This window comes from Alosa sapidissima, chromosome 22, assembly GCF_018492685.1.
Source record: "Alosa sapidissima isolate fAloSap1 chromosome 22, fAloSap1.pri, whole genome shotgun sequence".
Lineage (NCBI taxonomy): Eukaryota > Metazoa > Chordata > Actinopteri > Clupeiformes > Clupeidae > Alosa > Alosa sapidissima.
This window is the reverse complement of record NC_055978.1, coordinates 1,310,735-1,323,815: the sequence shown is the minus strand read 5'-3', so window position 1 is coordinate 1,323,815 and position 13,081 is coordinate 1,310,735. Positions and strand designations below refer to the sequence as shown.

General features: G+C 38.6%; 1 protein-coding gene and 1 long non-coding RNA gene across 10 annotated transcripts in view; both read left to right on the top strand.

Moving 5' to 3' along the window:
* The window catches only part of LOC121696861 (protein unc-80 homolog), a 239,077-nt gene extending 234,263 nt beyond the window's left edge, over positions 1 to 4,814 (top strand). For all 9 annotated transcript variants that reach the window (XM_042077934.1, XM_042077933.1, XM_042077929.1 and 6 more), the window contains 2 exons: positions 458 to 609; positions 703 to 4,814. In XM_042077934.1, coding sequence (XP_041933868.1) covers positions 458 to 609; positions 703 to 1,059 — 509 coding nt within the window. In that variant the 3' untranslated portion in view covers positions 1,060 to 4,814. The remainder of the gene's footprint in view (positions 1 to 457; positions 610 to 702) is intronic.
* Positions 4,815 to 7,638: 2,824 nt separating this feature from the next.
* On the top strand, positions 7,639 to 12,185 carry LOC121696879. Its single transcript, XR_006026341.1, has 5 exons — positions 7,639 to 7,993; positions 9,201 to 9,281; positions 9,593 to 9,625; positions 10,655 to 10,802; positions 11,840 to 12,185. It is a non-coding gene; the product is annotated as an uncharacterized LOC121696879 (long non-coding RNA).
* The last annotated feature ends 896 nt before the right edge of the window (positions 12,186 to 13,081 follow it).

Genomic DNA, 13,081 nt, shown 5'->3' with positions numbered 1-13,081 from the left:
AACGCAAGGGACTCTGAACCTAGCCATTTGGATGCTTCAGAATGTCTAAAAGAGGACAAGTTAATTGTGGTGTGCCTTTATAGTGTAAGGCCTGTGAAAAATTCCCATTGGAGGTTCAAATTGATGACATCATGTGGGGATGACTTCCCATTGGTTAACGTCTCGTGTTATCCTTCAGAGAATGAAGGTTATGTTCATAACCTTATGTTTTACTGTTTTCTTCATCATACAATATGGTGATGACAGAAATCCTTGTATAAGTGCAATTGGTTCTTTAACATGACAAAAGGCTTTGAGTGTTTGAGTGAGGAAAGATATACACATCCTGACTTGCGCTGTTTCATTTTTTTCTGGTTTTAGTTTTGTGTTACATTGGGGTTGTGCATTAGTGTAGTGTGTTTATGTATATCAGGATGACTTATGGAGTGTGTGTATGAATCTGTGTGATTTATTGCAGCTCATGGGGAACAGAAGCGCTCTGTAACTTTCACTGAGACACAGCCGGAGACCTGTTGTAAATCTCCCCCAGAGAAAAGAAAGCCTAGTCCTCCTGCATCTCCTCCCAGTGTTGCTGTGAAAGCAGTTCTGGAAAGTCCTGGTTGCCCACAGGTGCATATGTGCAGTTGTATTTTGTAAACAACTTTTATTTATTGCCTGCCAATACATATGTCTATCTTAGAGTATGTATGTTCTGTTTTTTAGACTACTACCTCAGCAGAGAGCAAGGAGATGAAAGAAATGGCCACATTGAGCAACCAACTATCTCCACCTCCTCACGTGTCACCTCACACCATTTCTTGTCCTTCTACCCCTGTGTCTCGCTCATTGTTTCCTCTAGCACCCACTTTGGTTTCTCTTCCATCTCATATCGGAGAGAGCCCAGAAGATGAAGAAACATCCTTACTACTGCACCATCCAGACCCAGCCCTAACCCAAAGAAAGGAGCATGGGACAGAGAACCCCCTCCTGAAACCCCTCCTTCCACAGCCAGAGATCTCCTGTGCCTCTCCTTTCACGTTATCACCTGTAGACCTTGATCTAAATGAGTCACATGTCTGAAATATATTGTACAGTGTAGTCAGGTTGTACCATCAAGCTGGCAATTTTGCTGCATATTGGGTAAAAAAAGTAGCAGCCTATTGACACATTGCTTTCAGAGTGACCACAGCAAGCTACATGTGAAATACTAGTCTAGTCAGTTTTATTTAGTATAGCGCATTTAACATGCACAAAGTTGCTAAGATGCACATGTTACTAAGACACACCTAAACTATTATCAATAAATTATAGAACATTATTGGGTAATTATTGTAGGTAATATCAGGGCTTTAGAGTGCGACCAAAATTGTAAAGGCTGTGGCTAAAATCTTTCCAGGGTCACACAGGTGCACCTAACGTCATAAGGGTGAGCGCTTTCCTCGCATCTGCTGCTGTCAAACTAAGCGTTTGTTCTCCTTTGACTAGTATTGCACTACAAAAGTATCACAATACCCTGAAATTAGAAACGTCACAATACATAATTGTATTAGTTATCAAGACTTTTAAGAATGACAGTGTTGTTTTTCAACAAGATAGGCCTACGTATTTCATGAAATTTCGAAATTCTTCAATTGGTATCTGTATCGAAACAATTTTGGTATTGTGACAACACTACCTTTGACTGAACTCACACTCATGGTAGGATCATATTGTGGTCTAAATCAGAGAGAGAGAGATGGGGTGGGTCTTTGCCTCTGATTGGCTGTGGTCCAGATATTCCTGTACACTGCATATGGGGTGCACCTAAATGTTGTGCTGTAGCAGCCATAGATATTAGAAAGCTAGATACCGCATTGGGCTCCCAAACGTACGTAAATAGCGTCGTCATCTTGGTGGGGGCAACAATAACTGGAGGCCAATGGAGGAGCATGTGACTCTGACTGGAAATCAAACAGGTGTCTCTGATTGCGACAAGTGTTGCTGTCACTCTCCCATAGACATAGTAAACAATAGTAAACATGCTGCCCCCAGCAATATGGCTGCCGCGTTTACATATGCCACCTAATAGAACTCGTGCCCAATGCGGTATCTAGCTTTCTAATATCTATGGTAGCAGCTAAATAAAAAGGTTAGGTGCACCAGTGCAACCAATCAAAAAGCTAGTCTGGAGCCCGTAATATGTAGATAAATACAGAGAAGCAATTCTTAGAAACACCTTCTGTATTACCCATCAATTCAAGTTACAAATGAAGTTATCCCAGGTTTAATCATGCTTTACCTAAAAGAATACATTTCCAAAAAATACTTCTTATATAATATGTATACCCATTTAGTTGCAACAACATTGCAAAACTGTAATTCCATCAGGGATTTTTGGTATTCATTAGTACACCATGTAGTAGTAAGCATTACTGAGTTTATGTTCTTCACAGTGATAATAATGTGTTAATGTAGGCTATGTCCCAGTGTGCAAATATCTCTCAAAGCTGTCACTGGGGAGTGTGTGATGTGTGAATGTGCCTGAAAGTAACCAGTGTAATCAAAGAAACAATGCAGTGCAAATTGTGTAGCCCAGCTCTAGTCACATTGGCATGCACCATTCACTGTTATCATAATATGTTTGACACCCAACCCACCCCACCTTCAGCTTATATGTTTATACACACTTTCATGTAATCTAAAGGAAAATGTGGAATTACACTGGAAAGTCTTTTTTTTATTTTGGGGTCAGATGTACAGATCACCATGTTAGCAATCGTTTTACTGTAGGTGTAACTTTCACTATGTGCCTGAAAACATGGCATTGTTTGTAGAAACCACATTGTGGCTAAAACTGTGCTCCACCTGAGAATATACAAAGAATAAGAAATTCTACTCCTCTGATTTATGCATACGTGGGATGTTCTTAGGAAAATTGAAGGACAAAATTAACCCAGCTCGAGTTGCTGCAGCCGACAGCTAAAGCAACCAGGCTGCTATACTGTAAGCGCTACACTCTGGGAGCATGTTCATGAGACCCCACGTTCATGCACCTAAAGCTGTAGTTTTAAATAACATGAATAGGAGAAACTTCCAGAAACAATGGAGTAGAAAGCTGAGCTCTAGTTTGCTTATATGCCCCATGTTAAGCTTTATTATGTTTACCTTCTTATATCAGCCACTTCCCCTTATGTAGACGACTGTGATTCTATTGAACTTAGTTAGTTTTGTTTAAAATTGGTTGCTCCAATAATGTGATCAGTCACAGACTTAGGACATTCTGCGTTAAATGGGCAAACAGTACCAAATCTCTGTCTATGTTGCATACTCTAACATATCTAAAATACTCCCGAGCATTGTGTTAAGAGTGGAGGTTGTTTTAAAATAACACAAACATAAAATAACACAAACCAGCTTGAACCAGTTTTGGCCAAGACAGTCGAGGCTAAAGACTACATATAGCATAAACATATTTATGTGACGAAAATATATGTGGATGACTGTTTCTGCATCAACAGCAATTGGCTTTTTGCTGAATGTCACAAGGCTCACACAACAGGGTTAATCACATTTGCTTGTGAAGCAATAAAATTGATTCTGACACATAAGACTCTATTTTTGCGAACGGAAACGCCTGGTTAGAAGGTGTGTCCAGTCCACATTCACTCATTTAACAACGTGATTTTGTGATCAGAGGCCAGGCGCATTGTTCAAAAGAGTTGTTCTTGTGTTTCTTAATCAGTCATGGGGGTGTTTTGGGCGTTACATCCTTTAAAGCAATGAGAGTGACATCTGACATTCCCTTTAACAGCAAGCAGTGCAACATCAAACAGTGTGTTGGTATTTTGACAGTCAGCGCATTGAAGGAATTTGAATTCAAGGAAGGGTTTTTCTTGGTTCTTGGTTGTCTTGGATTAGAGGATGTAAGAGCGATTTTAGGATCATGCGCCAGACAACACCTGTTTCGTTAATTTACACACCCCTGGGTGCGAAAGGGGGGGCTCATGGCGAAAAATTAATCACTGAATTGGGTGTAAATTAAGAACAAACCTTGCGTTGTGCTTTATGTCGGGTGTATGATGGGGCTCATAGACCCTTGCATCAGTGTTGATGGTTGGGAAAAAATGATCTTGATATGCTTTTGTACTAAACAATAACATACAGATGAAATGTTAAAGCAGGTCAACATTATTACCAATTTGCCTATTGCTGAATCAATGTCAGAATTAATTCTATCGCTCAACAAGCAGATATGATTAGACCTGTTTTCCGGTTTACAATACATACCGTTAACTTAATTTGGACAGCTGTTGCTTTGATTAATTGCCTAGTTGTATTTTTGTTTTATATATTTCTTTTTGTTTTAAACTAAAATGATGTATGGCTCCTTTAATGTGAGTAAATATGAGGATTGCTTTTTTATGAATTAACCCCAGTATAGTATGGATTTGGCATGGCAAGGCTACAACTTGTTAAGTGAATTCGTTGTAGTCAGGATTTGTTCCTCTGCATGAAAATTTAGCTAGCAGAGTGATAAATTACAGTCAGTGTGCTTTTCCATGAACCTCTTTCGAATGCACAGTTATCTGTTCAGAAAACAAAAGGAAGCAGCACTTCTTCGTTCACTGCTCAATGTAATTATATTAAGCTGTTCCATAAGCGGATATTTAGACTTCAGCCAAGCAAACTATTTGTAGCTGTCTGTATGTGTAAAATGTAAGCTTATGTGTCTATGTGTCCATGTATCCATATTACATTCTGTATTTATTGAAACAAAAAGTGAATTAAACCATTTCTATTTAAAAAATATATGTACATGAAAACAAATTCAATAAAGTATATCTGCAAGCAGCAATGAGGGGGCTACACAGCAAAACTGCCCAGATTTGTCATGGCAAATTGATGTTACTTAAAACGCATGGCTGTAAGCACTTACAGCAGGTTTCATGTCATGGAACCAAAAGATAGGAGCTCATTTCAAAAGCTTTCAACAATGAAAAATGTATTCAGTAACTTTTGTGAGGCTCATGTGTAGTTGGTTGTTTGGTTAAGATTGGACAAAATTTGGGACCTGTGAGAACATTTTCATGCTTTCAACAAAATCCAATATGGCGGTTGGATCAATAGAGTACCGAAGTGTGACGTTCCGTTTTCATGACTGCAGTGTCACTGGATCTAAAGTGGCTTCAACAGCATTGAATGTAGACATGTGACATAATTTCTAGCTAATAAATTGTTTTAAATGTAGGCTATAGCCATTTAAACATATTTTACCTGCTAGGCAGCAGCTTAGCCACATATCACGGATTCCCAGGCAGGTGTAATAGAAAGAAACAAAATTCCAGTAGATATTTCAGGTCTTCAGATCAAAAACTGGAGGCTGTTATGAGTGACGTTTTTTGCCTCAAAAATAAAGCCGAGATACGTCCAATTTAAGGATTTTAACCGCAGGCTGTGACGTCAAATGGTAGTCTCTTTTACAGAGGAAACCCATACTAAAACAAAACTGTAGTCACACATTTGATAGTTTTGTTATGAATGTGTTGTATTATGTGATTCCTACAGTGTAAAAAAAAAATTAGTAACATCTTACAAACGTTGTACTTAAATAGATTAAGAAAGACACCACTATGGTCACAAATATGGTTAGATTGGTTTGTAATCAGGAGTGTGATTGGCAGTGATGGGAATAACGCCGTTATAAATAATATATATATACATATACACCGTTATTTATAACTATATATATATATATATATATAGTTATAAATAACGGTGTTACTAATACGAGTAATCTTCCCATCTTAATAACGCTGTTATCGTTACTGCCAAAAAATGTGGCCGTTACTACAATTGAAGCTGTTTTTTTTTCATCAGACTGAGCCGAGAGGCAAACACTTTTTTTAACTGTTCTTCCTTGGTTAGTGGGCAGTGCATAAGACAAGCCCATAAATGCTAACGATTGGCTGAGGTTGAGTAAAATTTCATGGTAAGACAATCAGAGGTAGAGTTAGGCAGGTGTTCGAAAGCACAGTCGAACACAACGAACAACACAAGCGAGTCAGTCAGTCAACGAGTAACAGATAGGCTTTCCCCTCCAAGAAATTAAAGGAACTAATGAAATGCACATTATGCCCTGGCCAAAGGTGCCTATCCACATCAGTGTCAAGTCATTCAAACTTAGGCTACTCAAACAACTTTCAACGTTGCATGCTTCCACGAAATTAGTGGCAAAGACCACCGAAGGAGAGTGCCACAAAACCTAAGCAACTGAAAAATGTGAAAAATTAACCCCTTAAATTATGACATCTGATGACTTTTATTGAGATACATTATATTTCAAATATTATAGCATATTACAATACAGCATATTATAATGCCTAAAGAAAACTAATTTATAATAGAGCAAAGTAACCTAGGCCTATAAGACTAAACCAAATACGGCTGAAATATAGGCCATCATGATCATTTTGCCAACAGTGATGTAAAACCATGGATTTTTTCCGTTTATAACATGTTTTGTTTACAACTTTAACCAACATAAAAGACATTTAAAATTATTTATCTATAAAATAAAGAATAAAGAGTGTGTGTGTGGGGGGGGGGGGGGGGGGGGTATTAAGGTAGATTAAAAGCTTGGGAGAAAATGAAAGTCTTTAAGTTAGACTTAAAGGAGTAAATGGTTGGAGATGACTTAATATGTACAGGTAGACTAATCCAGAGTTGGGGGGCAACAACAGAGAAGGCTCTATCACCCTTGGTTTTAAGGCGTTTTGGGGATACAAAGAATATTCTGAGATGAAGACCTAAGTGATCTTGGAGCGCTGTACGGAATTAGGTCACCTATGTAACTAGGTGCCAAACCACTGAGGGCTTTGAAGACAAAAAGGTCCTACACCTCTCCTCCTAAAATAAATGGTAGGCCCTAACTGTTATAGGCTACTGCGTCAAGATTGTATAGGCTACATCACTAGTTTTAGAAGCGCACACACTAAATGGAGAGCTAGGATTAAAATGCAGACTGCGCCTTTAAATAGGCGACTTTTTATCTATCAGCACAATGCTACAGTAGGCTAACCTGGGTGCCAGCCGAATTTAGTCCCGCCCACAACATTTGAGGTCGGGAAGTTCGGTCTGGCATTGCTCCGGATAGGGTTGCCACATTTGCCACATGAAAATGCACTGTACTGTTCTTCCTAGGCAAATTATTACAGTGCATGAAAATCAGGGCCAGGTTAAGGTCATCTGGGGCCCGGGGCAGAGGCCTCCCCATTTTTTTGTTCAATATATATTACTATTATTATTATCAATGTACATAAGACAGAGAGAGAGAGAGAGAGGCAATTAAATTATGACAGACATAATGTAAAAATGAAATTTGCATTTATATTGTGGAACCGTATAACCAACATACAATTGTACCAACATACAAAAAACAAGTAGCCTACAAACATGGGGCAATGCACACAAAAAAATCAACCATGAAATATTACCATCAATTACTTCAACTTAGGCTTGAAAACTGCCAGTGGTACCCAGGTCAGACTAAAATGTGCAACTCCCAAACTGAACTCATGAAACATTGTAGCCTAGAGTTTGGCGCGCACGCACACAGCCACATCACGATGCATTGTAACAAGCAGCCCTAGCCAGCCACGACGTCAAATACATTGAAACCAACCCAGTCTCACGTCTGAACGTGTCACTGTCACGTTAATTAATCTATTGGGACGTGTTGTGTAACACGTTTCCTTGTTAAAAAACGTGTTGAGCAGGACGTAATTATCGTGTTACTATCACGTTGTATTTCGCATTCAGCCAGAACCACGTCATCTGTCAAAAAAGCCCGACCCAAAATGGCTAGAATGTTATTTCATGCTTTTGACGTGCAGTTTCATACTCTTAAGCCTGCTTTGAGTTGTGGGTTAGAAGGAGCCACCTTCTAGCTAGCAGTTTTAGAAGGCTGAACCCCAGAATCCAGAAACAAGAACCGAGCAGGGACGGAGAAAAAAGAAGAATCCAAATGGGAAATGAGGTGAGCCTTGCTACTGCCGCTAGCATGATCATTTTGCTAGCAATTGAGCAAAACATTTTAAAGTTGATTTAACATGAAATAGTAGCCTATGCATGGGCAATACTGTGAATTCAGAGTAGGCTTGCACAACTTATAATTTAGCTAACGTGCATGATGTAATGTTACAGTAATCTGTAAAACAGCTGTTGTCTGTGTAAATTAACATTGTAGCCTAATATTGTTAGTGTGGGCTACAGCTAACAGCTGGGAGGTAGCCTATCAGCCAGGCATGTATAATCGATAATCATGATGAACGTGAATAGATTTTGTTGCGAAAACGCGCATTGTTTTAGGCCACATATCAGCTATAAAACAATTGTATTCTGATACAGCAGTTCTCCAGATGTTAGATATTCACTTATATTATAATATAATATTGTATTTCTTTAACCTGATTAAGAGAGGAGTTTAATTCAATAGAGAATTGCAATGTGTGTAGCCCATAATATTAGAGAGATTAGGCTAGATTTAGATTAGATTCAACTTTATTGTAATTTAAAAGAGTAGGCTACAGGTACAGAGCCAATGAAATGCAGTTGACATCCAACCAGAAGTGCAAAGAAGCAGTTATGTAGACGATCAAGATTAATTATGTACAACAGTTAGATAAATAGGCAAGTTTTCCAGATGACATGTGTACAGTGACAGAAATAGCCTATACAGTGAATATGGAATGTGTGTCTAGCCTATAACAAAACAAATTGATAATAATACATAAATAATACATAATAATGATAATAATAGCAGTAATTACAGTAGGCCACTCGCACTGTTGTTGGTGACGTGTCTGTTTCCTATTATTCCATGCCACTCTCCTACTGTCTCCTTTACTGCCCTGCGCCACTTGCCTACTATCTTTTGCCTCTTGCCTACTGTCAAGCACAACTCGTCTACCATCTCCTATGCTGACCCACGCCACTCACCTACTGTTTCCTAACTGTCCAATGCCGCAAACTGTAACATTAAGCTGACACAATCTTGCTGCACGGTTACTTATCTGCATGCAATCACTATTGCCAGCTGTTATGAGTAAACATTATATTGGGACACCAATATATTTCTGATTTCTGATTCACGGGCAGTGTATTTGCTACTGAAGAAAAGGAGAACACATAGTAATTGTTCTTGGATTGAGATTTAGAGTAAGGTTTCTATTGATCTTTTTCAGATAAGGCCTCTTCATTTTCAACTGTGAAGGATCTACATGGACTTGGTCTGGATAGCCTTTCCAGTTTTGATGAGCCAGTCGGTATGTATTTGACATTCTTTAGGATAAAAGGAGCCATATGTTATCAAAAATTCTACACCCATATGTAGAAAAGCTTTGTTGCTGTTTGTTATTGTTGTTGTTGAAAACTACGTTGAATGCAAAGAGATGCATATGTCCCTTGGGAGGAGAGGGATGAGTGTGGATGATTGAATTGTCCAACAGACATAAAAATATGACTGTGTATGATTGTGTTTGTGTCTGTATATGATTTTTTTGTACTTGTTGCATTTTAAGCATGCTTATATACTTTACGCCATGGTGGTCTAAATTGTCTTTATTGCCACTTGCAGGGTCTAGAGGAAAAACCCTATATGAGCCCCAGGGTGAGTAGTGTATAATTACTTTATCCCAAGATTGATTTTCGTAGAAAGGTGTTCAAACCAAAATCTTCTAAAATAATAGATAGATAGATAGATAGATAGATAGATTTATTATTTGTCCTTTCGGAAAATTGTTCTGCGCCATACAGTAGACAGTTAGACAAGACTGAATACAAGACGGAATATAGACCAGAATTTCCCTCACCCCAACCGCCCCCACCCTACCACACTCCCACACATACACAACATCAGGGCAGAAGGCACAGACCCCACTACACATTTATAGAATGATAAAGTGCAGTTGTGCATACTGTGATAGTCCAGCTGGAAAGAAAGTGCATGGTCCTGCAGGTAACGTCTTGTTCATCAATGTAATGCTAGTTGGAATGAATTACCTACTGGCTCAATTTGTTTGGAAAGAAGGTAGCCTGAGCCTCCCTGATGGCAACACCTCATATGCCTGGTGTATGGGATGTGACATATCTCTATTATTTGCATGACCTTTCTTCAACACCCTTCTTTCACAGGTCGTAGCAATACTGTCTGGTTTTTGCCCCTCAACCTTGCTGGCCATGTTAACTATCTTGCTCAGTTTGTTTTTTTTTGGTCACTGACAAAGAGAAATACCAGGTAACACAACAAAAAAGTAGCATGCTCTTCACAAATGAATGATAGAAAGGTAATATATCTCTATCCACTCTAAATTGTCTTAGTTTGCACATAAAATGCAGCCTCTGCAGCCCCTTTTTATAGATGGTGTTGGTATTACTGTCCCATTGCAACTTATTATCTATTATTGTGCCTAAGTACTTGTACTCGACTACAATCACAACATCCTCACCATTTTTAACCATACACTGGGGGGGCTGGCTCCCAGTTCTGTACTGTAGTCTATTATTATTTGCTTTGTTTTCTGTATATTTAGAAGATGACAGCTGGACCTACACCATTTCGCGAATTGATCCACCCAGGCCCTGTAGTTGGTCTCCTCGCTATTCTGTATTAACCCCACTATTGCTGTGTCATCTGCAGATTTTATGTGGTATGTAAACGTTCGAAAAACGCCGAAGAGCCCCGTATAAGAGCCCCAGTGTGATAGGCTGGTTGCTGTCATGTGACACACGCCACCACAAGAAAGCGGAAACGCATCGTAGAGCGAGAGCTGGCCGTGTGGGGTAAGGTAAGTTAAACTATGTAAATTTAGTAAATAATAATAATAATTATAACAAATAGTTGTTTTTTGTTGTTTCGAACAAAATATAGAGATACTTATCCTGACCAAAACTCCTTCATGCTGTAAAACAGCTAGAATCATGCGAAATCAGTGCAATTTCTTAGTCAATGTCTTATAAGTGTAAAAGACGTGGACAAATAGCCACGTAATAATTAGCTAAATAAATCATTGTTCACTACACGTTATGGTTAAATTATTGAAATGAATGCGATGGTGATACAATCCTGCTTTTCAATTAGTTGACATGGTGTTTGACATTAAATTATAATGAGGTCAGTTTCATGTAATAAGCTATTTGTTTCTTTGGGTCTGGTTAATTGAAATTAGCAATTTCTTAGTACAATTCAATGTCTTATAATGGTAAAAGACGTGGACAAATACATGATAATTAGCCAAATAAATCGTTGTTCATGACACGTTATGGTTAAATTATTGGAATGAGTGCGATGGTGATACAATCCTGCTTTTCAATTAGTTGAGATGGTGTTTGACATTAAATTATAAGCAGGTCAGTTTCACGTAATAAGCTATTTGTTTCTTTGGGTCTGGGTAATTCATGTGACAAAAAATTCTGTTATACGCTACTACTGTTTTTCTGAAAAACAAAGCAGTACAACATTTCTATCTCCAAAATAATGCATTGTACGCTTGTGTGTACTACGTAGTGCATGCAGCTTTTAATGTCCAAAGTAGCCTATACTGATTTTCCTGCATAAGAACTACAAATACTCCTCCAAAACTACAGTGTTGACACTTGAAGTTGTGGAGTTATATTTTAGTAGCCTATTCTATAATAGCATAAATACCCACATCGGTTTTACCTTTGTCCCACCTGTATACAACATATGTCTATGAATTGCAGTAGTGATCAAATGAAAAAGGAAAGAAAGGTGTCCTGATGTGTTGTTTAGGGATGGTCCTGCAATGTTTTCTCGACATATCTTTATGTCTTTTTTTTCTCCCCTCTACTTATGTTTTCACAGATCCTTGCTCCTGATATCCTGATGTATGGGTTGCACTCCATTATATGACTCCAACAGAACACTCACAGAAAGGAGAGTAGTATCAAACTACAAGACAGCCAGCATGTAAGCAAGGCCTTGTTTGTCCTTGTTTGGCTACTCATTTGTCTACTTCCTGAAGAGGCTGAAGCATGCTGGCCTCCTTGCTTCCATTAACAGCTGTGTTATGGAGTGCATCCTCACATCATGGTCTACTGCAGCGGTGGATACAGAGGACAATTGGCAGGTATTTTACGTCACTTTTACATTACTTTTACTGTGATTTTGCTAGATATGGTTGTCGCTGTGCTAAATATAGGCCCATATTGTAGATCGAGAAACGCACTGTACAGCTGATACATCTTGGGCTATACTATTAAGGGACAGCTGTATTGACCACCTAAATCATATATTTTCTGAAAGCCTATAGCCTCTAGATGTCAATTAATATACATTAAGACATGTCCCACCTTCCTACTGACTTTGGTGCATCATAAGGCGTACATAGGCCCATAATGTAGATCAAGAAACACATTGTACAGCTGATACATCTAGGGCTATAATATTAAGGGACAGCTGAATTGACCACCTAAACCATATATTTTCTGAAAGCCTATAACCTCTAGATGTCAATTAATATACATTAAGACATGTCCCACCTTCCTACTGACTTTGACATATCATAAGGCGTACATAGGCCCATTTTGTAGATCGAGAAACGCATTGTACAGCGGATACATCTTGGGCTATACTATTAAGGGACAGCTGAATTGACCACCTAAACCATATATTTTCTGAAAGCCTATAGCCTCTAGATGTCAATTAATATACATTAAGACATGCCCCACCTTCCTACTGACTTTGGTGCATCATAAGGCGTACATAGGCCCATAATGTAGATCAAGAAACACATTGTACAGCTGATACATCTAGGGCTATAATATTAAGGGACAGCTGAATTGACCACCTAAACCATATATTTTCTGAAAGCCTATAACCTCTAGATGTCAATTAATATACATTAAGACATGTCCCACCTTCCTACTGACTTTGACATATCATAAGGCGTACATAGGCCCATTTTGTAGATTGAGAAACGCATTGTACAGCGGATACATCTTGGGCTATACTATTAAGGGACAGCTGAATTGACAACCTAAACGATATATTTTCTGAAAGCCTATAGCCTCTAGATGTCAATTAATATACATTAAGACATGCCCC